This window comes from Solenopsis invicta, chromosome 14 (assembly GCF_016802725.1).
Source record: "Solenopsis invicta isolate M01_SB chromosome 14, UNIL_Sinv_3.0, whole genome shotgun sequence".
Classification (NCBI taxonomy): domain Eukaryota; kingdom Metazoa; phylum Arthropoda; class Insecta; order Hymenoptera; family Formicidae; genus Solenopsis; species Solenopsis invicta.
In genome coordinates this window covers 17,831,027-17,858,052 of record NC_052677.1, presented here as the reverse complement: position 1 = coordinate 17,858,052, position 27,026 = coordinate 17,831,027, and the positions used below count along the sequence as shown (strand labels likewise).

Here is a 27,026-nt window from a genome sequence, read left to right as displayed (position 1 = left end):
ATGTACTGTGTCGCACTGTGTCGTAAAACACGTATGTGGCCGTCGTCGTCGTAGTCGTCCTCGTCGTATCTTATATGTACTACAGGGTGAGCCATAAGTGGAGCGACTCACCAACGGATCCGTCCGTGGCTACGTCGTTCTCCTGAACGCTCGCCTTACATATTCGACTCATGTACGATTGAAAAAAGATCGAACGAGATCTCGACCGCGTCGGCCAAGCTCGACCAAGCCGCGGATACGTTCTCGCGTTCGGTGATCGCCGAGCGCCTGGCTGGCTGACGGTCTCACCGTCTCGTGACTCACCCCGTACATATATACGTGCGTACGCGTGATACGTTGCGCTCGTTAGCATCCGCAGGCCGCGCGTTATTACGAAAAAAATCGCCAGATAAAAGTTTGCCAACGACAACGCGGATAGAACGTGTGCATCGTGTGTACTCCGTTCGTGGAAATTTGGTGTGACACGCAGCACGCAGGTGACACACATCACACACATTTTTATATATATATATATATATAATATACCATATATATATATATATACACACACAAATATATACATACATACATACATACACACACACATACGCACGTACGCACGCACGCAGCCGTCGCTTGCAGGCAGTCACCGTCACCACAGCAGTAGTCAGGGCAGCAGATCTCAACGCACGTTCTCGTATGCGCACATCCGAGTGAAATTCTTCAAACACCGCTCGGACTCTCTTTGCATGGTAAGCGAAGGTCGAATAGGTTATAGGTTAGATTCCGCAACCTCCGTAACCTCGCGTGCGCGCGCGCGCACGCGCGCACGCGACGAGCTCCAAGTCGACGTCACGTCTTTCTCGAAGCAACAAACAGTAACGCGCCGAACTGTAAACCGAAATTAAACGGAGAGTCTTTTTACTTTTATATTAGCAGTTAATGGTCGAGATGGTATTCTAAACTGGAAAGAGTCTACGGTCAATCAAGTCTAGAAAAAGACGTCGTCGGAATTCGTCGCGTCCGCTATTGATCGTGCCGCGTTAACCGGTAGCGATCTCCTTGTTGAGCGGCGTATCGTCTTCTCGAACCTCGAAGCGATCTCATTTTTGCTTAACTTCTCGACTCTGTCATTCTCAGTCATTCCGATCAGGTGACGCTTGACAACCTCTATTGTAGGTCGCCTTTTGAGGTTAGGTGCGAATGACCTTTTGTTTTCCTTCGCAGCTGCTTCTCCCGTATATCTACCTGCACTCGCGACATTGAAACGGAAATCGAGCTGTCACTGTCGATACCGACATCGAGCACTAACCACATTTAGGGGATGTCATGTCATAGCCATGATTGAGAAAGTTGCTTTTTGGAAGTAATTAGTTATAATTTTTTTCTTTCAAAAGGTAATTACCATTACAAATTACTGATTCTAAAAAGTAACGTATTACAATTACAGTTATTCAAAAAGTAACTGTAACTGTAATACGTTACTTTTCTCTTAATTCTTTGCAATGTTTATGCATTATTGTTTCAACGCAAGAATCTTATAATTCTGACACATTACTAAATTATTCAATTTACTCAGTTAAATGTTACATTACTGTATATATAATAAATTATAGTTATTAAAAATTTAACATCAAAATAAAGGAAAGCTATTAATACTGGTATAGACTTCTAACAACAGTACTCGTTTATTTTTTAGAAATTAAACATTGCACTATATTAATACTGAATAAAAATATGATTTTGGATAATTAAAGAAATAAATCCACAGTTTCATGTATTCATGGTTTTTCTCTATATAAAATATGTTACAAAAATTTTTAAAAGCAAGAATAAAATTTGCACAATTTTTTTTCACAAATTGCAAAGTTTAAACATTAATGAGTATATTATTGTTATCAGGTCATTTTGCCTATTTGTAGCTTTCTAAAACTGCTTTGTTTATATATATATATATATATATTTTTTTTTTCCCTCATAGTGCAGTTTAAAACATAAAAATCATTGTGTAAGAAAAATCGGTACCTTTCTGTGTGAAAATAGGCAATGCCTATGAAATCTTCAATTACAATGTTGATAAACGTTTCATGAATTTTTTCACAGTTTTTTTTTTTAATATCTCAAGACAGGAAAAATAGCATCAAACGCGAGAGATCCACGTATATATTAATAAAGTACCAAAAAAAACATTATAAAATGAGAGAGTTCAATTCTAGCTTTTTAATTTTATAAACTTTGTTGTTTAATAATAAAAATATATTTTATTATTTATAAGTTAATTTTTTATAATTAACTCCTTTCATTTAAGATTATATCTGAACTTTACCATTATTTCCTATTGTGCCAGTTTTGAGAAATAATGTTTTCACATTGAACAAACATTATTTATTATAAAATATGCAACAGTATTGTAAAAAGTTTTATACCATCTGATAAAAAACACTTTCTAGTTTGTATTCATTTTTAAAGTTTTATTTTTAGCTTTTATTTAAGAAATATTATTCAAAAACAAAGTTGTATGCCAGTATTGGTGACTTTCTTCTATACATATATTAACTGATTTAATAATTTATAAAATAATAAATTAATATGTACATTTGGAATCAAAATTATGGGATCAATATTTTTTAACTAAAATATTCGTCTAACAATCATAACAGTCATAACATGATAAAATCATAAAACAATGGTTTGGTGTTTATTATAAAAAAGAAAATGTAACATTTGTGTGATAGGTATGATAAGTATTCTCAAAAATGGTTTATCACTTTATATCACTTTATTTTGCTGAATGCAACCCACATGTTAAATATGCTGACAAAATATGTCAACAAATAAGTTTGAAATATTTATATGAAGTATGATAACTATAAAAGTAACTATTAAATTATTTACTAGTTACCGAAAAAAATGTAATTAAATTAAGTTACAGTTACAGATGGACAGAAGAAACAAACTTAAGTAGAAAAAAGCTAATTCTGAAAATAACTTTGTTACAATTTCTCAACTCAATAAATCATTATTTTGAAAATTCTTAATTTTCGTTTTTTAAATTATGTTATTGTCTCAAATGGCCTCTTCACTTGGCGCGTTCAAACATTCTAAATACATCGAAATACTTATAAAACATGATTTGTCCTAAGTTTTCTTCATGTGGGTAACTTTGTTTTAAAAATAACAGGATGAATCTAAGATATTTCTCTCTTCTGATAGAGGATGATTTGTATTAATTTTGAGGATGATTTGTATTAACTTGTGTATAACAAGCCAAAATAATTAAGTTAAATCACCAGAAGTTACAGTCAAACATATACCAAAACTTGTCGTAAGGTCCTAAATTATCTACAGTGTATATAAATTATCTACAGTGTATATCCTCATCTACAGTGTATATAAGATAGTGTAATGTACTAATGTTTAGTATAAGTAAAATAATTTAATAAGCTAATCGTAACACTCTACATTAAATACATATATACTTATGGAAAAATAACTTAAAACCTTCTATTTAATTTTTGTGCAACTGTAACTACGTTGAACAATTAACAATTGTTTGAAAATTTTGAAGCATAATAATTTAAATTTATTAAAATAATTTAGTAATATTAGAAATGTCAGATTCTTGTATTTGAAATAGCAATACATGAATTACGAGACGTCAGCAGAAAAATATAATAACTGAGAAGTAACTATTTTTTATTTTTTTAAATTATAACTGTAATGATGTTGAACCGTTGAATTATAACGTATTACTTTTCAGAGTCGGTAATTTGTAATAATAATTTTTTTTAAAAGAGGAAAACTGTAATAATTATATACTTTTACAAAGTAACTATCCCAATATAGATAACAGTGTTTACTATCGACAAAAACTGGGAAAATCTGAAATTTCCTTTTGAAAATCATGAATTTTCATGGGATTTTATTTATATTCAAAGAAATTTTTGGAATTGTACTTTTAAATTTAAATTTTACCTCTTTGACAAGATTGTTTCTTTGATTATTTCTTCTTGATAATGCAAAATGTTGACAATTAATTACTGAAAATGTGGCATATATATTCACGTACATTGTAACTCGCGAGTTTATAAAGAAATTTATATAGTACTTCCAGTGAGCTGAATCCATGTATCAGATAGATCATTATATGCTGTATTTAATTCATATTTCTTTTTAGTACTTAGTCACATTTAATATTCAAAACTCATATAGCTTTTTTGTAATCGTATGATTAAGGAACATAAAATTTATATTTCAAAGCTGCATTAAAAAATTCTCTAATCTTACCTAGGATTGTCAATAACATTCTTGGGCAATTCAAGAATTCTTTTACAATGTTTGAATAATCCTGATTAATCAAACATCCATAAACATTCTTTAAAGAACTTACATTGTTAATTTTGTTGAATAACAAAGTTTTACATATATTACACACGGCAATTAGTGTCGGCTCTATATTGACATTACCTTTATATCATACGTAATTCTTTTGAAGATATGCTCTGGTAGCGGGGAGTAATAAAGAATATGCATTTCTTTTTTGGATATGTTCCATAAGGTGCGTACATTCTAAGAAAACATGCCTCTGTTCGGAAAGTCCCAGAAGAGCCCGGCGGAGGTGGTGAAGGCCCTCAAAGAGGCTGTGAACGCGTTGGAGCGCGGCGACAAGAAGGTAGAGAAGGTATGTTGTTGCAGATACGCGTTGGTTTCTACGATGAAATACGTCCCCTTTTAGGCGCAAGAAGACGTGAGTAAGAATCTAGTGCACATTAAAAACATGCTGTACGGTACGGCGGAGACGGAACCGCAGGCAGACATCGTGGTGGCGCAGCTCGCGCAAGAATTGTACAACAGCAACCTGCTGCTCCTGCTCGTGCAGAATTTGAGTCGTATCGACTTCGAGGTACGAGAACCTCTTAATATATATAAAATGTAATCTGGATGAATATTCTATTCTAATATTTTTTTGTGGCAAAGAGAAAAAAAACACAAGATACAAAATTTTCCAAATTGGCTTTACAAAATTAAAAATTTTTTTATGTTTAAAGCATGTTTAAAGCATACATAAGAATACATCGCGGTATATTCTATTGTTTCTACTGAACTTCAAAGTGGAAAAAATTTAACAATTATCGACATAATAATTTGTTTAATATTTTATGTTTTAAGCATTAAGTATCTCGCAATTTATTTTTAAGTGTACTTCAGATATGTGAAAAGTTTTAATTTTGTGTTAAGTCAATTTGGCAAATTTTGTATCATGTAATTTCGTCTGTTTAAGATCTTAACAATTGTTACAAATTTAATTTTTCTATTTTTGATCAAGGGAAAGAAGGATGTCGCACAGGTCTTCAACAACATTTTACGGAGACAAATTGGAACTAGATCACCCACCGTAGAATACATATGTACCAAACCTGAAATTCTTTTTACACTTATGTCTGGGTGAGTTTTTTTTCCTTTACGCAAAATGTCAGAGTAATGATAAAAGTATGTCATTATTGGACGCGCTTTATTCTGCAGGTACGAGCATCAAGATATCGCGCTCAACTGCGGCACGATGTTACGAGAGTGCGCGAGATATGAAGCTCTGGCCAAAATCATGATCTACTCGGATGATTTTTACAACTTCTTCAGATATGTTGAGGTCTCCACGTTCGATATCGCGTCTGACGCTTTCTCTACGTTTAAAGTATGTGATGCTGTACAACATAAAGTAGCATGTGAAATATTCTCTCATTTTTTCAGATATTTATGATTATAATTTTATTATTTCACTAAAAATATTTAAGGTTCTTTAGTCTTTTCAAATAATACAAACACTTGATTAAATTTTAATAAATTTTTGTAACATATAGACATTGCTTAATTTTGTCAAGCTTTATACTTTTCTTTAGATAATTTTTTTAAAAAATCACTGAGTTTTATGGAGAGGAGAATTTTAAGAAAACATAGATAAAAAATAGTTTTAAACATACTTTGAAATCAAGTTTTACCAATTCATTTTCGTGTTAAAGTAGAAAATGTTTCTGATTTATACTTTTTTTTTATGATGCCATACTAGTGAAAATGTGGGCAACGTTATTATTACATTTAAAAATCATAAATAATTCTTTTTCAGTTTCTTTCACATCAGTATTTATTAATATTATAAAAAAATAACTTTGAATAACAAATTATTATTTTTTTAATTTAAATTTGATTCATTGTTTATTATTTTAAAGATTGCAATGCTAAAAGCTTTCAAGCTAAAAGATATCTATGAATAAAAAGTGAGGTGATTTTCTTTTTTATAAGCTGGAAAACCTTAAATGTCGACGAAAATATTTTAGTTAGTAAGTTTATTAATAAAATAACACTCATAAAATGACACTTGTGATTTTGTTCAGGAATTACTTACGAGGCACAAAATACTCAGCGCCGAATTCTTAGAGATACATTACGATAAGGTTTTTTCGCATTATCAGAGGTTACTCAATTCAGAAAACTACGTAACACGACGACAGAGTTTAAAACTGTTGGGCGAACTATTGCTCGATAGACATAATTTTACAGTAAGTATTTGATTTTGTCTCTCACAAGCGAATGTCATTTATAGTTAATTATCAGAGAAAGATTTTCAAACATCTCAAAATATAAAATAATTTTTGCATTACGTGTATAAGTATTCAATCACTGCCTAAATAATATATGTCTGTTTCATAAATGTAACTTAAAAAAAAACAAAAGAGGATACATTTTGTTGGTACATGTTTTTCAATTGCAATCAACATATAAAATATTAATACAAGTGTAGTAATTTTAAAAAAACAGCAATAATTTATATAAAAAAAATTCTAAAAATATGTAATTTGCACTTGTTTTGTAAAAAAAAAAGTATTGTTAAAAGTAGAATAATTAGTCAAGTTGTTTAGCCTATCGACAGAAATATATTACAATAATACAAATCAATAGCATGCAATAGTAGAATATTGTTGACAAAACCTGTTTAAAAATTGAAATGCCTTTTTTAATTGCTTTTGTGAAAACTAATTGGCAAATAGTAGTATCTATCACTGAAATTGGTTATTACATTGAAATTATTGCAGGTTATGACACGATATATATCAAATCCAGATAATTTAAAATTAATGATGAATATGCTGAAGGAGAAATCTCGCAATATACAGTTTGAAGCTTTCCATGTCTTCAAGGTATGGCAGCGCTTAATTATAACTCATTTACATTTTGCATCATTTACATTTTTTACTCACTAGTTAAAAATTTGTTCGGGTTAATCTTGAATTTTTATATCTTTAAATATCTCAATACATCGCAATATAAGATTCATCACTTCTCAAGTTCAAATAATCGATTCCATCAGACGCATAGAAAACGATAATCCCGCCGAAAGTGAGGATAACAAATATGTTCTCTTTCGATTGTGTCAGGTATTTGTGGCGAATCCCAACAAACCGAAACCCATTCTGGACATATTACTCCGCAATCAGGAGAAGCTGATTGAGTTCCTGACGCGCTTCCACACGGATCGTTCCGAAGATGAACAATTCAACGATGAGAAGGCGTATCTGATTAAGCAGATCAAAGAACTTAAGTCTGTACATGATAATTAAGTCAAGGAAAATACAATTATTACTACCGCTACGACTAACTACCACTACAATCATTATTACTAGAGTCTACTGCTATTGTTGCTAATTACGGTTTTATCACTATTATATAGTTATAATTTATCATCGTCACTATCATACTTGTCACCATCATTGTCATCAATCATTTTACCATTGTCATTATCATCCCGGCATTATTATTATTATTATGATTATTATTATTAATTTTATTTGTGAGTAAATTCACTGTAAATAAAAATTACATTTATATCTTATTGTACTATACGCAGATCGAGTTGTCATCGTTGCCAGCGTTCTGCCACGTTTTTAGGAATGAGTCGGTTATTAAAGCAGAATGAAAACTTGATTGTCTTGATTTTTGCGGCTTTAGTCGCGAGATTGTTAAGCTCTTTATATTTAGAATCTTATATTTAAAAACTGTTACAAATATGTATGTACACACTTTTCCTCGTATTTTTAAATTATTTCTTCTAAAATTTAAGTTTGTCTTAACATTTTTTTACTATTTAAATCTAAGGCTCGGTCAACATTAAAAAAATTTTAAATTTAATATACGCGCACGCGCGCTCGTACACATATCACCCACCCAAAAAATTTACCTTAATATCATGTAAAAGTTCTCTCAATGATAGCTGCAATGGCAAAACTCATGTCACTGAACAGGTGAGATCCCTGCGCGTTGTATCGGTCAGGTTCACAATTGGGATATAATTGCTCTAAATCCTTACATTTTTGGAATTTTACTATTTCGCCGTTTTTCAAGACTTTTTGTTGAATATTTTTCATCAGCCAATTTATTTGTGGACACATTGCTATAGCCTAAAAAAGTGGAAAGAAATTAAAAGGTACCTAAGATTATGCAAAAAATAATACACAAGTATTCAAATATGTAGTAAAAGGGCGATTAAAAAATTTGTACAAAGCTAGAAAATTTAAGAATATAAAATTAAATAGGATACAAGAGTTGAAGAATTTATAAATTATAAACTATGAAAAATTTAGAAATTCTCAGATCAATTTAGCTAACTACCTTTGAATAATCTTCGTCCTGGATAAGCAGCCATATCAAAGTGGCGCAATGCAGAAATACTTCCTTGTATTTCAATGATCCGCTCAAAAGTTGCACTAATGTCAATGCATACTCTTTCTAGCAATCAACACAAAGTATTTTTTTTTTTTAATGATATATTGAATACATTGGCAGAAGGAAGATAATCGCCATCGGCTTCTTCTAAACCTACCTTGAGGACATATTTTCTCGTGTGAAGATGCTTCGACAAGGTGATCAGAATGTTGCATGCTTGCTGACAGACCTTCATCCATGGTAACGATCTGTTGTTCTGCGCTATCGTATTATAAATGTTATTGACCAGGTTCAGCTCGCAGAGGATGACACGCCTGGTCGGTGACAATTTCATTATGGTATCTGTGTGGTGAGTATAAATTAACAGTTTATCATTTATATTGGGGCAAAAAAATCATGCATTAATCAAGCAAACAATACAGCCTGCGATATTATTTTTTTAAGTGAAAATGCATCGTTTACCTAAACTATTCAAGCAAATAAGCAGCGCTCCGACGCTGTTGCAGTTGCGTAGCGTATTGATTATTCCTTGCCAGTAATTACTGCCTGGAAGCGCAAGCTTCGTGATAACGTCCATCTTCTGAATATCTTCTCCACATTCATCTCGAATCTTTGTAACGATCAAAGCGATCTCATTTCTGCATTGCTCTTCACGTTTCATTCTTTTCCGCCTGTAATGACGTTGAAACGTGATCGCTGCCTGGCGCTGTGACAAGTAACGCAATCTCTCTCGTCTACCAGTTATGTAGGCTCGCCAATATGTTTGAATGACCAACGCGGCGTACTTGACGATCTCGTATCTTCGCTTTGTAACTTTCATTCTGTAATACGACTGAATGACTATCGCAGCCTGCTGCGAAGCGACAAATTGTTTTCTTGTAGACAGAGCGACTTTCTTCGCACGCCACCTCCTTTGTATCTTCAGCACGCAAATCTTGTACGATTTGTACTCGCTCTTCGTTCTGACCATTCGCCACCAAGATTGCAGAGTGACACACGCTTTCCTCTGAGTCAAATATCGCTGACGATCCGCACGAGCCAAAACGCGTTGACGCCAATAAGTCTGCAGGTGGACGGCGCTCTTACGAAGTTGCAGGTATCTCCTCCGTTCTTGACGGGCTATCGTGACGTTGCGCCACCATTTCTGTATTTGAATTGCAGCACCTCTCATCTCCAAGTAACGTTGTCGAATGATTCTCGCCGAATTGGTACGACGGTACCACGATTGTATCAGTAAAGTCGCTCGCCGTTGCTTCAAGTAGTTTCTTCTGACCATTCTCGCCCGCCAGTTCTTCTGTATAACACATGTCGCTTGCCGCAACTGCAGAAATTCCGTACGCTGACGTCTCGTAAGCACGATTTCGCGCCACCAACGTTGCAACTTCACGCAGCAGGACTTTTGAAGTTTGTATTTACGTGAGCAGATTGCGGCTCGCCACCACGCCTGTATCTTTAGACAGGCGCCTTCTCGCTTGCGCGCTCGGTACTTCCTCCACATTTTCTGAATGCGAATAGTACACTCTCGGTACAAGAGAAACTTCTTCCTATCTATCACGCTTATCCACCAGCTTTCGATGCTATGCACAGCGACTCTCATCAGCAGAAAGTCATTGCGCGTTTTTCGCATTAACAAATGTCGCTTCCACCAAACTTGAATGATACGAGCGCTCTCTTTGCTGCGAAGAAACCATTCGTGCTGGTCTCGCATGGCTCTCATAGATCTCCACCAGATTTGCACTTGTACGGTGGCATCTCTAAGCGCGAGATATTGCGAACGTTGCAATCTCATCGCCCGCGTCGCTCTCCAACGGGTTTGAATCGTCAACGCAGCATTCTTCAAATCGCGATACCGATTTCGTTGCTGCCGCATTAGCAACACAGCTCTCCATCTCCTTTGCACCGTGATTGCCGCTTGGTGTTTTTTTCTCAGCTCTCGCAATTGCCTTACGTTTCCTCGCATCTGCCTCCACCATCTCTGAAGTTTTATCGCGGCTGTTCTGATGCGCAAATATCTCTTGCGTTCGTCAAGATTACAGTCAATTTCGATTTGCGAGGATTTGTACTGTGTTATCTTGCGCCTCCACGCGCGTTGGATTATTGTCGCAGCTAGAATTTTACGCGCGCGTAAGTAATTCCTCACGCGGATATACCAGAGTTGCGCTCGCCACCATTTTTGGATCACGCGAGCCGCCCGATCAAACCGCGGCGCCTGGTATTTGTGGATAATCTGCCAGAGGAGCGACAAGGTCTTCTCGCAGTGACCGTCGGCGATGCTTTTCGCGTCTATGTTACCCTCGAGGACGTAGCCCGCTTGGCATAGGGCGCTCAATGCCACGTCCACGTTATGCACCTTTTGCAAACGCGATATCGCCGGCAACCGGCAACATTGGGTCAATCCTCGAGCGCCAGTGATGAGCTCCATCGCGCGACACAGTCGTACGCCGTCGCGTAAATCGCATCGTATGTTCACCACCGCGTAATCGTATTCCTCGATATAAGTCTGCCGATGAGTGAGCACGTAGTTGTGACCACGCAATAGCCTGGTCACGTCGCCGATACCGCTCAAGAGCTCGCGCGAGAAGCTCAGTAGGATCGCGCGACTTTCCTTGTATTGAGCGCGTTTGTGGAATAGGCACGGATCATGGCCGATTAGCTTATGCTGCTTGGCATAGTCCAAAAAATATATCAGAAACAAGAACTTTCTCAGAATTAACTGATTAAGCTGCGTGACGAACTTTTGGCTCGGATCAGTCTTGTGGTAACTGGGCATCTTCGTCAGTCGTGGATCCGAGAAGAATCTCGTCAATAAAAAGCGAGTCAGACCGACGATATCATTGTTTGAGCGCAACGAAATGCTCTCGCTATATACGGTTTCTAAGCCGATACGTAGCCACAAAGGATTATAACTCAGGAATAAGCTCAGTATGAGCTTCTGCAGACCTATTGCCAAAACCATCCAATTTAAAATATTGTAATGTACACACAGAAAAAAAATTGATTACTTGAAATAAGTTTATACTTTTGCCGAGTGAATTAAATATTTCATAAGTTTAAATATCCGCGAGTTCTAGATCATTATTTATCATAAACATCAAATTTTCAATAAAAAAATAATAATGATCTAGAATTCACGAAAAAAATCAAACTAGTTTATAATATTTAAATAAATAAAAAAATCATGTAAAAAATTATTCAAAGTACCAATGTCACGGTGAAGATTACGATCCGATCTAATGCACAAAGTTCCTTTGGAAATGCACATGTTGGTACGTGAGAGAACTTGCGTGACTTCATCACGTTTAAACATGGCGTTTGCAGCTTTTCGTAATGTGTTTAGCCTTGTGCTGGTATGATATCTGAAAGAAATTACTAATTAAAATTGCCATTGGTTTTCAATTATTTAAAATTAAGATTTTAAAATAACAAAGAGTTAATCAATATTGAAAGGAAAAAAATTAAAAAAGAATTATTTGTAATGATTTAAATGTAATAAAAAACAAAATTGCTATATTTTTATTAGTGTAACATCATATTTAAAGAAAAGTATATAAATCATCAATATTAATTTTATACAAAAATAAACAGTAAAATTTTAACTTTTTAGTGCCAAAATGTTCTACAAACTTAATTTTTATTTCTTATGATTATAATTTTTCAAAATTCTTATAATTTTGTTTGCGATTAAATTACTTAAAACTCTCCTTCCAATAAGACTTAAGGATATTTTAGGAAATAATTTAAAAATGAAAAAATATACAGTCAACAAATTTGAAAAAATCAGAAATGCCTACAAATTAATTATAAAATTATTCTCGAAATCTTTGAGGAAATTCTTATATTATGTAAAACGGTTAAAGAACTTTTTTAATTTGTATTTAGTATAACTTTTAACATAGACTTTTTTATAATTGTTAATATAATACGCACCTAGCGGATACAGCCTCTTTAGTTTCAGCCAACACAGTATTCTTTTGTGCTTTGCATGTTTGCCACACTTTGCCGACGTCCGTTACGGCTGTTTCAATGTCGACAGACAAATCTTCCGGCGAAGACAGCAAAGCGTTCAACCACTTTGTAAACGCCAATTCTTGTTGCAGTAGCCACAGTTCATCAAAATTCATTGTACTGTACATAATCAATATATTAAGACAAATGTTAAAATCAACTTTTCAGTTTATAGCAAAAATTTTAAAATTTGCATTAATAAAAGCAATCTTTTACAAATCCATTTACAAATTAATCTAAAAAATTAAAAACTTTTATAGAAACGACGTTAAAACAAAAAGTTATATAACATAAAACATATAAATACAATACATGTACTATTATTCATAAATTCGGAAAAACTTGTGATTGTCTTGCAGTTCACAAAAAAATAAATACGTCGGTGAAGTTATAGAAATTTCAAAAATGCACTTTAAAAAGAAGAAATATGGATTAAAATTTTTTAATTTTGTTTCTATGATGTATTAATAAAAACAAATCATTTTTCTGATTGTTCTTAAATAATATACACAAAATAAAAAATTAATATTTTTCAATATTTTTGTTTTATTTCTGAAGCGCTGTAACTTTAAAGTAAATAAAACATTATTTGAAAAAAATGAATGAAAAAGTAGCCTTTTAAAATAGGCTTTCTAAGCTTTAAAATAAATTTTTTTAATTGGAGCGATACTTTTTTGCAATAACATTGGATTTCTAATGTAGAAAAATTCGTTCTTGCACTAGAAAATTGTTTTTAACTTCAAAATTAAAGAGTTTACAGAAAAACAAAAATAGAGAAAAAAATTTTGTTATGTTATTGATTTACATAAATTTAAAAAATTTTTTAAAGATTTTTTAAGTGCAACTTTTTATAAAATGTGAAAAAATCATAATTTGTTTCCGAATTGATAAAGTAGTATATATGTAGAATATATATTATATATACACACACACGCACACACATGTGTATATGAAGTATTTGATAAGGTAGAAGAAAATTTAAGGAGTAATTCTGGATGATAAGCTAAAAATAAATAACACTAAAACAACTTTAAAATTAAGACTTTGTTTTGCAATATAGCAAATAAGATTTAATTTTATAAATGTTTAAATATTTATGTGCTTTAGACACTTTTTGGGTGAACATTTAAATAATTAGAATTACAAAATCAAAAGTAACAAAACTTTAATGAAAACTTCGTTTTTTAATTATGTTTAAATAATAATCTGCTTTAAATATTTTTTATATGAATATTAAACATTTATAATTAAAAAACGAAAGTCTTAATCGCAATTTTATTATTTTTGATTTTTATTTTATTTTATTACCTCCATTAAAACCACTCCTTAAATTTTCTCTTACTTTTCGTTAAACACCCTGTATACATATATAGCTTCTGAATTTATACAATATCAATGTAAAATATTCTCTCTGTATGAATTATAGAGCTTAACTAACTTTTTAAGAAATGGATCCTTTGTTGTGGATGGTGCAAAGGGGTCCAGTCCATATGTATCATAGATAAAATATTCTTCTTCATTTTGTATTCTGCAACTCGAATCTCTAGTGGATGAAGAATGCCACTTTGTATTACGCAAGGTATTAAGGGATAATTTGTTTATTTTGATTGCTGGTACATTCCTTGTGTTCTTTTCTGCAATTGTAATACACAGATTAAAACTGATATTATTGAGAATACAATTGAATCCAATCATTTAAAAAACAGTTCAATTTAAATAAATAAAAAAAAATTAATCAATCATCAAAATCAAGATGTTAATGCTAACAATATTTAATTAATATCAATTTTTAATTAATTTTAGTGCTGCAGTTGTAAAAACTAAACAGCTTTAATTCTTCAAAAGTAAGAGTTGTTGACTTATGTTGTTTTTCAAATGACCAAATTAATTTTTGTTTTAAAGGCAAAGCTCACTTGTAGTAGATACGTTCAGTTGTAACTTCTTTCCTCCGTCACGTAAAGTATTAGTCTTTATGACTCTGCCAGTTTTTGTGCCGTTCAATCTCGACACCGACATAGATAGCATGGGGTGGAAATGCCTTGGCGGAGAAATTTCAATATACATATCTCCAGTGTTTTTAACTGCTTCGGAACCACTAGAAATGATCTCGAAACTGAAGTATTCACAATTGGTTGTTTGAATATTTGGATTTATATCCACCGTAAAAGATCTCGCGTACTCCTTAGGCTCAGGATTCGATAGTAACTAGTTAAAAAGAGAATTAAATAAAAAACCTTAAAAAGTTAATAACTTTTAACTTGATTAATTTTAAATAAGTTAATTTTTAACTTTTAATAGTTATTTTTAAAACAGGTAAACTTTAATTTATTATAACTTTTTTCTTCCAAGTTAACAACTTTAATCAACATTCTACTATGATGTGCGAAGTGTATCAACACATTTGAATTAAGAATGTATTGTATAATTAAAATATCTTTAATTTGATTAAAAAAAAATATATTAATTTACCAAATCCTGCTTAGGCTCTTTTGTTATAACATGTTGAAATTGAATAGGTGATGACGAAATCAAATCTTTGATATCAGTTATGAGGGAGCATCCATCAGACTTGATTGGTGACAAGTTATGCAAGCTTGCAGATTGTAATGCAGGTGTTGCATTGACGAGAGCTTTTGTGTCATGAATTACGGACGTCTCGAGAAATAGACCACTACTGATATTGAACGTTGTATGCTTGTCTGCAACTTGTGAAATAGTCTCTATTGACTCCCTTCTAGTTGGCTCTGGAGAACTCGCAGTTACATCCGTAGACGTGAATGTAAATTTATTCAGAAGTATGGAGAAGTCGGATTGTGCCTTGTCTTTGTCACATTTTGCATTCTCATCAATGTCTTCATTGTGATCGTAAAGTATGCTATTGCAAGGTCTTCTCTCTTTAATGTATGTGGCCCTTCGTATATCCTGTGGCCCGCTCGAAGGACATAGAAGTGGCAGAACGCTGCCATCGTTCCACACATTCATACCTTGCTCGCACAAGATATTTTCCAATTTATCATGCTCGTTAATTCTCTTGTCTTTCGCATAAGTTGTATCATTATTTTTATTCGAGATATTTTCTTTATTCAGCTCATTCTCATATTTGGATCTGCTAGATTGTTTTACCTGTGTATCGAAATTATTGACTAACAACCGATTAGCAGTTGGAATTTTCATATTACCCTGATGAAACTGCTTGTTTACAACTGTTGTGGAAATATTCACCGAATTTGTTAATGGCAGAACTGGTTTTGGTCTTCTTTTCATCTTATTACTCTTCTTATCATCTTTGGCAGTTGTCGCTATGATAACATCATATTTAATTCGTCTACTATCAGTGAACTGCAGCACGTCTCGCCAAGATCCTGCCTCTCTGGGTGACCATTTGATGCATATTGTGCCATTGCTGTTCCCTTGGATCTCTAGTTCAGTCAAGTTCAGAATAATCCGACGTTCCACAGATGGTAACTTTGTTACAGTTATCTAAAAGAACATTGTCAAAGAGTTAAGTTACCAAAGCATTCAAAATCATTTTTTCTACATTATATGTTATTTATATGTAAACAATTCTATATAATTCTAAAGATTTTAATCCTTCAGAGCTATTGGACCTATCAAATCTTGATTTATTATTATTAAAATAAATTTGGCACTTGTGATTTCTTTTTTTAACAAATTATTACAGATTCTTAAAATTAATTAGTGCCTTTCAACATAAGTTAAATAGGTCTCGCAGATCAGCAAATCATTAACTGTTATTGATTTCGACGAAGAGATCTGCTCTGAAGGACTAAATATTCAGTTTGAAAAAGGTTTCCCATACGTTTAACGCCTTGTCGCTGACATTTCTCACGTTTAAACAGCACTCTATAGTGGTGTCTATTTTGGTCTCCAGTTCGATTCTTGTCGCAGGCTGGAACGGGGCGAGCAGCATGCTATAAAGAGACTTATCCACCGCATTTGGCTTTCCGACTTCCGACATAGGATAAGACGGATTCATCTCGTACAATCGCTTGAGAATTCGTAATGCAAGATTACAGGCGATTTAACTTGCAATACAGAACCCGCAGAATCCGTTATAATACGCGATGTTGAAAAATATTGAAGCAAACGAAAGTTGAAACAAGTCAGTTTCAGTCACGGTTCTTGCGTCGTACGCGACATTATACGTCTTTAGCTTGGAAACTCACGTTTTCTCGAATTAAATATCTACAGATGAAGAACGATGGCGTATCAACAAGCAACGGATAACGGACTTGGTCAATTCAATTTGAACGAGCGCACACGAGTAACTTTTATGCAAGGTTGTCAACCTTCGAAGGCTTCGAGTAAAGTTCCTAAAATACATAGTCCAACCAAAACGAACTCTTTCCATTGGGGCAGAGTAGGACCAAAGGACGAGTCAAATCAGGCTTTATGGACTTTACCGTATCGCAGTCATTACTTTTGGACAACTGGACGATTGATTGGTCGTCGTGCAAGTCACGTGTTATTCCCCAAGATTGCGCCCGCGGGCCGCGGCTCGCTGGCTCGCATCCGCGCCACCAGCCATAATAGAGATATGTGTAGCAGAACTAGCAGAAGTGGATGACGACGATCCCAGTCCCAGGATTCGTTTACTCGTTCATCCTCACGTTTATTACATTGTTCACCATCATTCCACTTCGATCTCCGTGTTTTATGTTAAACAATTTGATGTCGGTGGTCGGCGCTGGAGTACGAGCGATTCGGGACAATTCGGGGCTCGAGTTGGAGCGAGTGCGAGGAATACGGGAGTTTCGTTCGATCCCGTCCATTGTTTTGTAATTGGAGAAAAAACTTTGCGGCGGTTTACGCTCGTCGCTCGTCCGATGCGTCGATCACGACGGTGAAAATCCGAGGTCGACGACCAAGACGAGGATAACCCGTAAGTACCGTCTGTAAGGTATATAAATTTCTTTTTTTCACTCTGCTATTACCCGCTTGAATCTCGGAGTCTCTAGTTTATTCGACATATCGACAGTTCCTACTTCCTTAGGTTGGGAGGTTTTCTCCTAAATTTGAGTTTTGTTATTATCAAGGAATTTTGGGAGAATATAATAAAAAGAATTTAGGGAAATTTTTAAAAAAGAAGAACGTAAATAGTTACAGTATTTTTTTAAAGAATCGTAGTGATATTTGTAATATATTATTCTTATACTACATTATAAATGTTTATAACCTAAGAACACTGCGACTGTTACACGGTTTATGTCCCTTCCGCAAATTCTAGAACGCCGATCCTAGGCTGCAACAATTCGCACGGGCACGTAAAAGCGATTGACAACGGCTGCTCTTTTCAGTGAGGAATCGCGATCAGTTCGACTCCACGTCATACGATGGCCGAGTCCAGTGACTTGGATCGGCAGATCGAGCAACTGAAGAAGTGCGAGATTATCAAGGAGGCTGAGGTTAAAGCACTGTGCGCGAAGGCGCGAGAAATCTTGATTGAGGAGAGCAATGTGCAGCGTGTTGACTCACCTGTGACAGTAACTATTTTTATTTCCTGCAAAGTGCAATTGGAAATTATTAAAGCCGAAGAGTTAAATATGTTAAAGCTTCTGTGCGATGTGTTTTCTTTAGGTTTGTGGAGATATCCATGGACAATTTTATGATTTGAAAGAATTGTTTAAAGTAGGCGGAGATGTGCCAGAAACAAATTATCTTTTTATGGGAGATTTTGTAGACCGAGGTTTTTATAGCGTTGAAACGTTTCTACTTCTACTTGCACTGAAGGTATGTCAAAATATAAAATGTCTTAAAAAAGTTCTTTCAATTAAAAAAAGTACAGGGGAATTACATGATTTTTTCTTTATATACATTTTTATGCTTTAACAAAGAAGTTTTTTGTTATCTTCTAAATAATAAGTAATGAATAAAATTTTAGCAATAAAAATAACTTAATTGAAAATATTTTCTTTATAATATTGAAAAATATTGATATAGAAAGAATTAAAAGTTGTTTATAACAAACATTATTTGGTTTATTACAAATATACAAACATAATTATTTGAATATAATAACAAATAACATCAAATTTTGATGACATATTTAAAGAAAATTATATACCATTTTATACTCTTACATGAAAAAAATATGATTATAATAATATAAAATTTTATTTTTTTACATTTAAAATATTCTTTAAACTTTTCTTCTTTAAAAAAATACATTATTTTTAATTCTTGTTTTCTATTTGCAATTTATTTAAAACTTTTCTTCTCAATGCTATTTTAGAAAGCTATACAAAGTTATTTAAAGGAAGCTATATAGCCCAAAAATTCAGGAATGTTTATATCAATCATAAATTTATTCTCAAAATTTGATTTAAAAGTTTTTATATTGTGTATTTCTCAATTATTTTGAACATTTAGATAGAACAAATTTCTACTTTAAGAGTATATAAATTTGAACATAATATTCATATAATTTAATAAAATATTGTTTATATAATTTTTTTGTTTTTTTTCACGCGGAAAATGAAAAAGATTTAAAATGAATTAAATTTGAAATATCTAGCAGATATGTTATTATAGCATAATTTTTTCTTTTATCATAGGTACGTTATCCTGACAGAATTACATTGATACGAGGGAATCATGAATCACGGCAAATAACGCAAGTTTATGGCTTTTATGACGAGTGCTTACGCAAATACGGCAGTATAACTGTATGGCGATATTGCACAGAGATATTTGACTATTTATCATTGTCTGCTATTATTGATGGCAAGATTTTTTGTGTTCACGGTGGATTATCACCCAGTATTCAAACATTAGATCAAATCCGGACTATCGACAGAAAACAAGAAGTAAGTTCCTTTATTATATTCCATTTGCCACAATTTTTTTCTAATAATTAACACATTACACTAAATGTCTTTAATTTGCCTTATTAAAGTTACAGTTTTAATATATGTACGGTCACTATATCAATCATTAAATAATCACCAGTAAATAATTGTATAAAAAAAATAATGAAATAATAAGTCTTTAAAATAATAACTTGCAAATTAATTGGTATTTTTTAAATCTGACTTGCACACTGGTTTGATTAAAATATTATTTACTTGGAAATGTAATTATATTTTTTGTTTTTATTTGTTATTGATGGGTTCAATTTCTTCATTGATTGGTTCAGTGACCTTATTTGATTACATCACATGACTGTGTGTGAGCTAGAAGCTTTAAATTGATTTCATTATATAATTACTATTTATATAAAAGAATGAAATAGAATGTAAATTTCTTTTTCCAATCTCTCTGAGTTTGCTTTTTTCAATTTATTGTTACAGTTTTAATATATTTCAAGTCATTACACCAATTGCTGAATAATACTGTAAATGACTGTTTGAAAAAATAATAAGATTTGAAAATAATAAATAGCAATTTAACTGGAATTTTTAATCTACTTTTTATATTAAAATATTTTTTATTTTAAATTTGTAATTATGTTAAGTCGTTTTTATTTGTTTGTTGGCTTCAATTATTTTTTTATTGATTGGTGCACAATGCACAATTCTATTTGATTGCGTTACAATTGAAGCTATGTGAGTCAGAACTTCCAAACTGATTTTATTATACAATTGGTATTTTTATGGAAAGGGAGTGTAAGTTCTGTTATTTAATCTCTTTTCTTCAATTTATTGTTATTATTTAGTAGCTTTTATCTTTCAAAGATTGATATTGCGTTGATTTGTTTACTATCTTATTTTGAAAGATTTATATTTTTATTAGAGTGAAATATTTTTCCAATTTCTCAAAATTCCTAATATTATATATACAGGATAGCATTGTATCCCTGAATCTTTTACTTGACATGCAACTATTCTAGCACTGAATTATCCAATACCCCACAGTTTCAATATTAAAGAATACATCAATATTAAAAGTTAATTTTTCAATTTAATAATGTGATATTACTAATTCTTGTTCTACTTAGAACTGTGTTTCAAGAAAAATTATTTGATTCAATTTGATCTCACACATGTTTGATTTATACATCTTTAATTTTAAAGTTTATTTAAAATAATATTTTTAATGCAGGTTCCTCACGATGGGCCAATGTGTGATTTGCTATGGTCAGATCCCGAAGATACCCAAGGTTGGGGCGTGTCCCCGCGCGGCGCCGGTTACCTCTTTGGTAGCGATGTGGTAGCACAATTCAATTCCGCTAACGATATCGACATGATATGCCGTGCTCATCAGTTAGTAATGGAGGGCTACAAATGGCACTTTAACGAGACTGTATTGACCGTCTGGTCTGCGCCAAATTATTGTTACAGGCAAGTAATATTTGCACTTATAAATTTCTTTTTCTAGTAAAACTGAGGTTTTATTGTTAATTATTTGTTTATTAATTTTTATCTTTGTTATTATATACAGTGATTCACAAAACTGATCAAATATATTGTACATTATCATTCACAATTTTGTATTTGCGATTTTCTCGCATCTGAAAGTTAAGCACAAAAAAAATTCCAAGTTTGAAAACATTTATGCAAATCTAACACAAGCTAACATTTTTTCCATAAATTTTTTAATTTCAAAATAAAAAATTTATTTTGAAAAGAAATAAATTTTAGTACAAAAAGTTCAATATTTTTGAGAAATTATCAATTAATTACTAATTTAAAAAAAAAAGAGTATTTTAAAGTTAAGAAAGATATCTATATTAAAATAATTTTGGTTAATTTTTGAATAATGTTTCATCAAGCTACGGTGTTTCAAAGTAAAAAATAGATTCAAATAATATTAATTTTTAATTTTATAATTTAGGGACAAAATATTGTAGAGACAAAAATAAAGGTTTGACGATGAATGGAAGGTTTTCATAATCAATCGCGAATCATCTTTACTTCTTAAGTATTCTTTGGATATCATCAATCTTTCAATATAACTATCATTAAATGAAATATTCAAAAAATTATAACTTTATTTAAAAAAAAAAGCATTTCTCCCTATCTTGCTCCATGGGTGAGGTAGACAGAGGGTATCCCGGTAAGCAAGAAATGGACACTTTAAAAGCATTAATATAAACTAGAAAGTGTCTTCTATCACATAGTACACCAGTTTTTATAACTCACCCTGTCTTACTCCTCCTTTCCTTATATATATATATTACATATTTTTATACTAATTATAATTGTAGATGTGGCAATGTAGCCGCGATACTAGAGCTAAACGAGCATCTGCAGAGAGATTTTACGATATTTGAAGCGGCACCACAGGAAAGTCGTGGAATACCCAGCAAGAAGCCACAAGCAGATTACTTTTTATAAACGAGCCGTTATAGAGTACAAAAGAAACCATCAGGATCGTGTCAGATTGACTTGGGGAATTTACTTTTCCTTCTTCTCTCTCTCTCTCTCTCTCTCTCTCTCTCTCTCTCTCTCTCTCTCACAGATCAGTTTATGTTGATTGTGAAGAGAAGTAACTAAAGATGAGCGACTGATTGTGAAGATTTGCTATTACTTTTTATGGTGGCATGATTTCCGTGATTACATTGAATCGTTTATCACACATTTGGATGAACCTGCGATCAGTATGCTTGTAAGGAACTGATGTAAAATAAAATAAAATTTGCCTCTCCGATTTAAGTTGACGTGATGTATTATCTCGCACAATTTAAATTTTCAAAGCAAATTTTGATTATATAAGATATTTAAAAGAAAGAACGTGCAGACTTCAACAGATTTCAACAGAAAATATCAATAGTATTCATTAATAAATTGCTTTCAATAAACTCTATCAAGTTTTAAATTCTTTAATCGCATTTGTCAATAATTATAATTCTTACTTGTGTTTGTACAATTTTAGAAACGTTGTGCATAAAGACAAATGATTCGTCCAAACGAAACATAGTTGACAATTTCTTAACATTTTTCTAAACATTTTTCTTATGAAATTGTGAGTATTTTGTAGACTTAGGATGTAATTGAAGAGATTTAATAATTGTCTAATTTTAATTATTTTTACACTATGCAGTTAATCAAATAAATTGAACAAAGGCTGATATTTATAATCAATGTTATATTTCAGACCATCTTAAGTACTGTCTTAAAATGTCATAGTATAACATCATGTTATATATTAGCATTAAGACAAATGATTCAACTATTGTCAAAGTTTTTGTATGAAATTTGTTATATTTTATACAAAGAGTTTGAAGTAAATTGAAGATTTAATGATTATTTGAATTAAATATTTTAAATTATGTAACCATATAAGCAAACTAATTTCAAAATTCGAATAAATATTATTTGACAATAATTTTTTAAACATTTAGATGTAAACAACCAATCAGAGAGCTATATTAGCATTTTAAGACATTACTTACGACAATCTTAAAATAAGAATCGATTATGTTCCATTTAGGCTCAGTTTCACAATTTAGTTTAACCAGAGTTCTTTGAACTTTGTTCAAAATAATTATTGTGTCCCACAATTTTCTTAAATTTTGATTAATATTAATGAATTGCCATTAAAGTTGAATGGCAAATGTTAATACGACTTTTTTATTGGTTAATGATATCTTAAGATGTTATCCTAAAAGTACTACGATATTCTTAGAATATTATTAAATATTTTAATATTATGAGAATATTATATTACGTCCGTTTAAAATAATGGTAATTAAACAGAATACTCCCACCACCTCTAATTTTAATAAAATTAGTCTCATTCGACGCGTTTTTACATAAAACGAACGAATCTAACAAAAAAATATCTCTCTGCCTCATGAACTGAGATGTTAATCGTTAAAATTAACTATCGAGGTTAAAAAACCTGTCGTACCGACGAAATGTAGCGATATAAACAATATACTTTCTGGCCATATGCGCATGCGAAACAGCGCATGAATTTGAAACGTGTGTGAATAAAATACTTTTCTGCTTTAATTACATATAATTCTTTGTTTTAAAACACAAATCTTCTTTTATAATTTTTGAGTATGAATAATATGTAATTATTATTGGTTATTATTGCAGATAATAATTAGAAATACAATGATTCTTGTCTAACTTCTGTTTTGCTTTCAAATAACGCTTGTGCTTTTCGAAACATATCTTAAACTTGGGTCCAAAATAAAAAGTATTAAAAACACTTTTGAATAAAAGTTATATTGCTCTTATAAGCACATTAACCCGTAATTCATGTGTTTATTGTCTTTAATTAACATGTTGTGCTTCTTTCGTTTATAAATTACGTTTATTTTCTCCTTGTTTACAAATTACTGTTGGCCTATGCTTTTTGTTCCACTTTTCCATCTCGTCAACAGAGGCCCATACATCATTAGCAAATAATTCAGACTCCTCAAATGCCGCAAAGTGACCACCTCGAGGCATTTTAGTAACACGTAAAAGATTCACGAATCGTTTTCTTAGTTCATCTGGTTTTTGCTCCATTATATCGTGAGGAAACTGCGCACAAGCGCTGGGAACTTTTATCGGTGCTCTGCAAAGAAAATAATGCTTGATATTTGCACCTGTAATAACAATAATGGCAACTTGTAATGGCAGTTACATACGATTCCAGGATCGCCTCCACAGATCTGTTCGACTTGGTATATTTCTCGGCATATATTCTCATGGATGTAGTAATGCTATTTGATGTCCAATAAATCATTAGGTTGTCAATCAACTCGTCATATGTAAATTTCTCGAGAAATCCGCCATCTGCTCTGTCTCTGTAAGACACATTTGTACCAGTGGAAAATTTCTCGATGATGTATGCCGCCAGACCAGCAGGCGAATCGCTCAGACCGACTCCTGAAACATCCAACGTTTTGAAACTACTGAATTTTCAGTTACTCGTTTAATACAATAAACTCTATTACTATACTAGAGTGAACCTTTTCTACACTATAGAAAACTGAAGAAAAAAACAAGATAAACAAAACTTTTCTCTCTATCTCCTTTGTACAGGTGCCTAATACCATTCTGATCAGATCAGCACATGATTAATGAATTATCAACCAGTGAATCTCTAAAGATAGCAATACAACAAGATACGATATTTAAATGATTGTCCTTGTTAAAAATTGGAATACACTCGCTTTTCAAAGGCTCACTCCAAGTAAATTAAGTTTTGATATTATTGAGCTATAGTTTTGTATGCATAAAATCTATTTGCATTATAGTTTAATATATTCTTTAATTATATAAATGTAAATACATATCAATACATACCAACTGTATCTGGCTTTGTAGCTTGGATATGATAGTATCCGCTCTCTAACATCAATGAAAAACCAGAACCTTTTTTCTTAGTTTTTCCCCAAGGCAAAAAGGAAGATAGATTCAATACTTTATTTAATAGGGTCCATTTAGTAAGAACTAGGCACAAATTGGAATGCAAACCCAAGACGCTAATGACATAATTATGTATGATCGTTATGTACATAAAGACATTAAGTTTAAATGATAATTTTTAGAGTATAAACTTACTGTTGCGGATACAAAAGTGACATAGTGTGAATGACTGTAGCACCCCAATCACCACCTTGAACATAATATTTGTCACAACCCAATCTCAACATGAGATTTTTGAAAATCACACTCATATGAGCAGCTGAAAGATTAGGTATTGTAGCTGCACTGGAGAACCCGAATCCAGGTAACGAAGGCACTATCACTTCAAACACAAAATCGTACTCAGGTCTTGGCGAAGTTAGTAATGGAATGATCTTGTAAAATTCCATTATAGAACCAGGCCATCCATGTACAAGTAGCAGTGGTAAAACGCGCTTTCCCTCTGTATTGCTTGGTTTTACATGGATGAAGTGAATATCTAATCCTGTAATAAATGCAAAACATGTATATATTAATTGAACTCAATATAATATTAAGAAATAATAACGCAATGAGTGCATACAATTAACTTTGATACAAAAAAATTTATTGGTTCTTGGATTACACTACAAATTGTTAAGCTGTACAAAAGTACTTTACTAAACATCTAAAAAAAAAAAAAAAAAAAAAAAACTTATTATACTTCTCTATCAATTATCATATTTTCTTTACCTTGGATATTTGTTTTAAAATGTGAATACTGGTTTATAAACTTCTCACGTTCCTGAAAGTTATATTCATTTGCCCAGTAGTCTAAAAGTTTGCGCAAAGCATCAGTGTTGGTGCCATAATTCCAGGCTACATCTTTCAACGGCGATGTTAGTCTAGTGTGTGTCAGTCTGAATTTCAAATCTTTCACAACCTACAAACAATGCAAATTATCTCTTATTTAACCACAGTTTAATTTGCTCAAACTATTTCATTAAATTGACTCCTAGGTTTTCAAATCACATCAATTCACAGTAAGAGCTTACATCTAAATTTCAAATTGCTTTAGTTGTTCTTCAGAAACTATAATTTATCTCTTCTACTCATCAACATTTTTTTTTTTTAACGTCTGTGTACATACTTGTCTTACTCTAAATAGAGATAAAGAATCAAATAGAACAGCTACAAAAAAGGTACACATTTCTTTATAATTGCATACCTCTTCGGAAAAAATAACTTTATACGGTCGGATATCATCGTTGACAGAGCCTTCGGTGCCGGGTGTCCACCAAGTCTCCGGTAACATTGGAAACTTTGTTCGTCGGAACGATAAGTATCTTCTTGTCAAAGTGAACAGCATCGCGATGCAGCTAACAATCACAATGGACGAGAGACAACAATCCATTTAGCTGGCAAATCTCGTTTAACTCTCGTACAAATGAACAGTTGAGATGACACGTTCACCTTGGTTCACTAGGTTCACCAGGCTCACCCCTCGTTAGCAGTGGTTAGCAGTTAGCAGTGCGTAACTTATTACCTTATTAATGCCGCTGATCACTGTTTGCAATGACTCAGCGTGACTTGCTCGCTTAGCTCGCTATCACATCTCTTGAAAATCTTGAAATGTCTTGAGATAAACAAGAGCGTAGTGAGTGCCAAAATCTATAAATCTCGCAATAAGTGTAAAAATAAAGAGATTATTTGATTCGAAAAATATTCACACGTTGTAGATTTTAAAAGACATTCCAAGACGCGCTCGGACAAGGACGTATGTACAAACTCATGATAACGTTAGAAAAGTTTACGTATTCAAAGATACAATTAAATTTCGTCTTCATTGATCGTTGAACGAGTCAATTATTCTTTACTCGATGAATTTATTTGTTTCTTTTGAAGGATGTTGACCCAATGAAACCGTTAAACAGGGTTGAAGGCATTTTTAAGAAGAATTCTGAGGGGGCCCTTCCGCGCCCGCGCTAGACACGCGACTGTCGTCACATGCGACGCGCATGCGAGATGGAACGATGCTGC

The 27,026-nt window shown here is 32.5% G+C and overlaps 4 protein-coding genes across 15 annotated transcripts; 2 read left to right on the top strand and 2 right to left on the bottom strand.

Annotated features, from left to right (window-relative positions):
* The first annotated feature begins 10 nt into the window (after nt 1–10).
* LOC105207715 (protein Mo25) lies at nt 11–7,630 on the top strand. 10 transcript variants are annotated; one of them, XM_039457471.1, is made up of 9 exons: nt 11–731; nt 1,207–1,376; nt 4,538–4,651; nt 4,715–4,882; nt 5,306–5,424; nt 5,503–5,671; nt 6,369–6,533; nt 7,068–7,172; nt 7,410–7,630. In XM_039457471.1, the coding sequence occupies exons 3-9, from the start codon at nt 4,559–4,561 to the stop codon at nt 7,590–7,592; spliced, it is 1,002 nt and encodes a 333-aa protein (XP_039313405.1). In that variant the 5' UTR covers nt 11–731; nt 1,207–1,376; nt 4,538–4,558; the 3' UTR covers nt 7,593–7,630. The 10 variants fall into 10 exon arrangements, with proteins under 10 accessions (XP_039313405.1, XP_039313406.1, XP_039313398.1 ...); XM_039457464.1 differs by lacking the exon at nt 1,207–1,376 and having other exon boundaries at nt 12–476; nt 609–731; nt 4,538–4,660; XM_039457465.1 differs by having other exon boundaries at nt 12–731; nt 4,538–4,660.
* A 159-nt stretch (nt 7,631–7,789) lies between these two features.
* On the bottom strand, nt 7,790–16,759 carry LOC105207812 (protein abnormal spindle). 2 transcript variants are annotated; one of them, XM_039457453.1, is made up of 11 exons: nt 16,520–16,759; nt 15,922–16,179; nt 15,169–15,822; nt 14,613–14,904; nt 14,138–14,333; nt 12,622–12,819; nt 11,896–12,050; nt 9,157–11,634; nt 8,852–9,036; nt 8,641–8,757; nt 8,217–8,429 (listed from the first exon to the last, which is right to left on the bottom strand). In XM_039457453.1, exons 1-11 carry the CDS (start codon nt 16,694–16,696, stop codon nt 8,217–8,219), a joined length of 4,923 nt encoding a protein of 1,640 aa, XP_039313387.1. In that variant the 5' UTR covers nt 16,697–16,759. The 2 variants fall into 2 exon arrangements, with proteins under 2 accessions (XP_025989842.1, XP_039313387.1); XM_026134057.2 differs by having other exon boundaries at nt 7,790–8,429; nt 15,169–16,179.
* A 495-nt stretch (nt 16,760–17,254) lies between these two features.
* Nucleotides 17,255–22,313, top strand: LOC105207716 (serine/threonine-protein phosphatase 4 catalytic subunit). 2 transcript variants are annotated; one of them, XM_026134059.2, is made up of 6 exons: nt 17,255–17,602; nt 17,948–18,203; nt 18,298–18,450; nt 19,275–19,526; nt 20,761–20,999; nt 21,866–22,313. In XM_026134059.2, the coding sequence occupies exons 2-6, from the start codon at nt 18,054–18,056 to the stop codon at nt 21,993–21,995; spliced, it is 924 nt and encodes a 307-aa protein (XP_025989844.1). In that variant the 5' UTR covers nt 17,255–17,602; nt 17,948–18,053; the 3' UTR covers nt 21,996–22,313. The 2 variants fall into 2 exon arrangements, with proteins under 2 accessions (XP_025989844.1, XP_025989845.1); XM_026134060.2 differs by having other exon boundaries at nt 17,270–17,602; nt 18,018–18,203.
* Nucleotides 22,076–26,769, bottom strand: LOC113003661 (juvenile hormone epoxide hydrolase 2). Its single transcript, XM_026134058.2, has 6 exons — nt 26,215–26,769; nt 25,740–25,929; nt 25,164–25,512; nt 24,906–25,084; nt 24,245–24,485; nt 22,076–24,171 (listed from the first exon to the last, which is right to left on the bottom strand). The coding sequence occupies exons 1-6, from the start codon at nt 26,398–26,400 to the stop codon at nt 23,913–23,915; spliced, it is 1,404 nt and encodes a 467-aa protein (XP_025989843.2). The 5' UTR covers nt 26,401–26,769; the 3' UTR covers nt 22,076–23,912.
* Between the last annotated feature and the right edge of the window lie 257 nt (nt 26,770–27,026).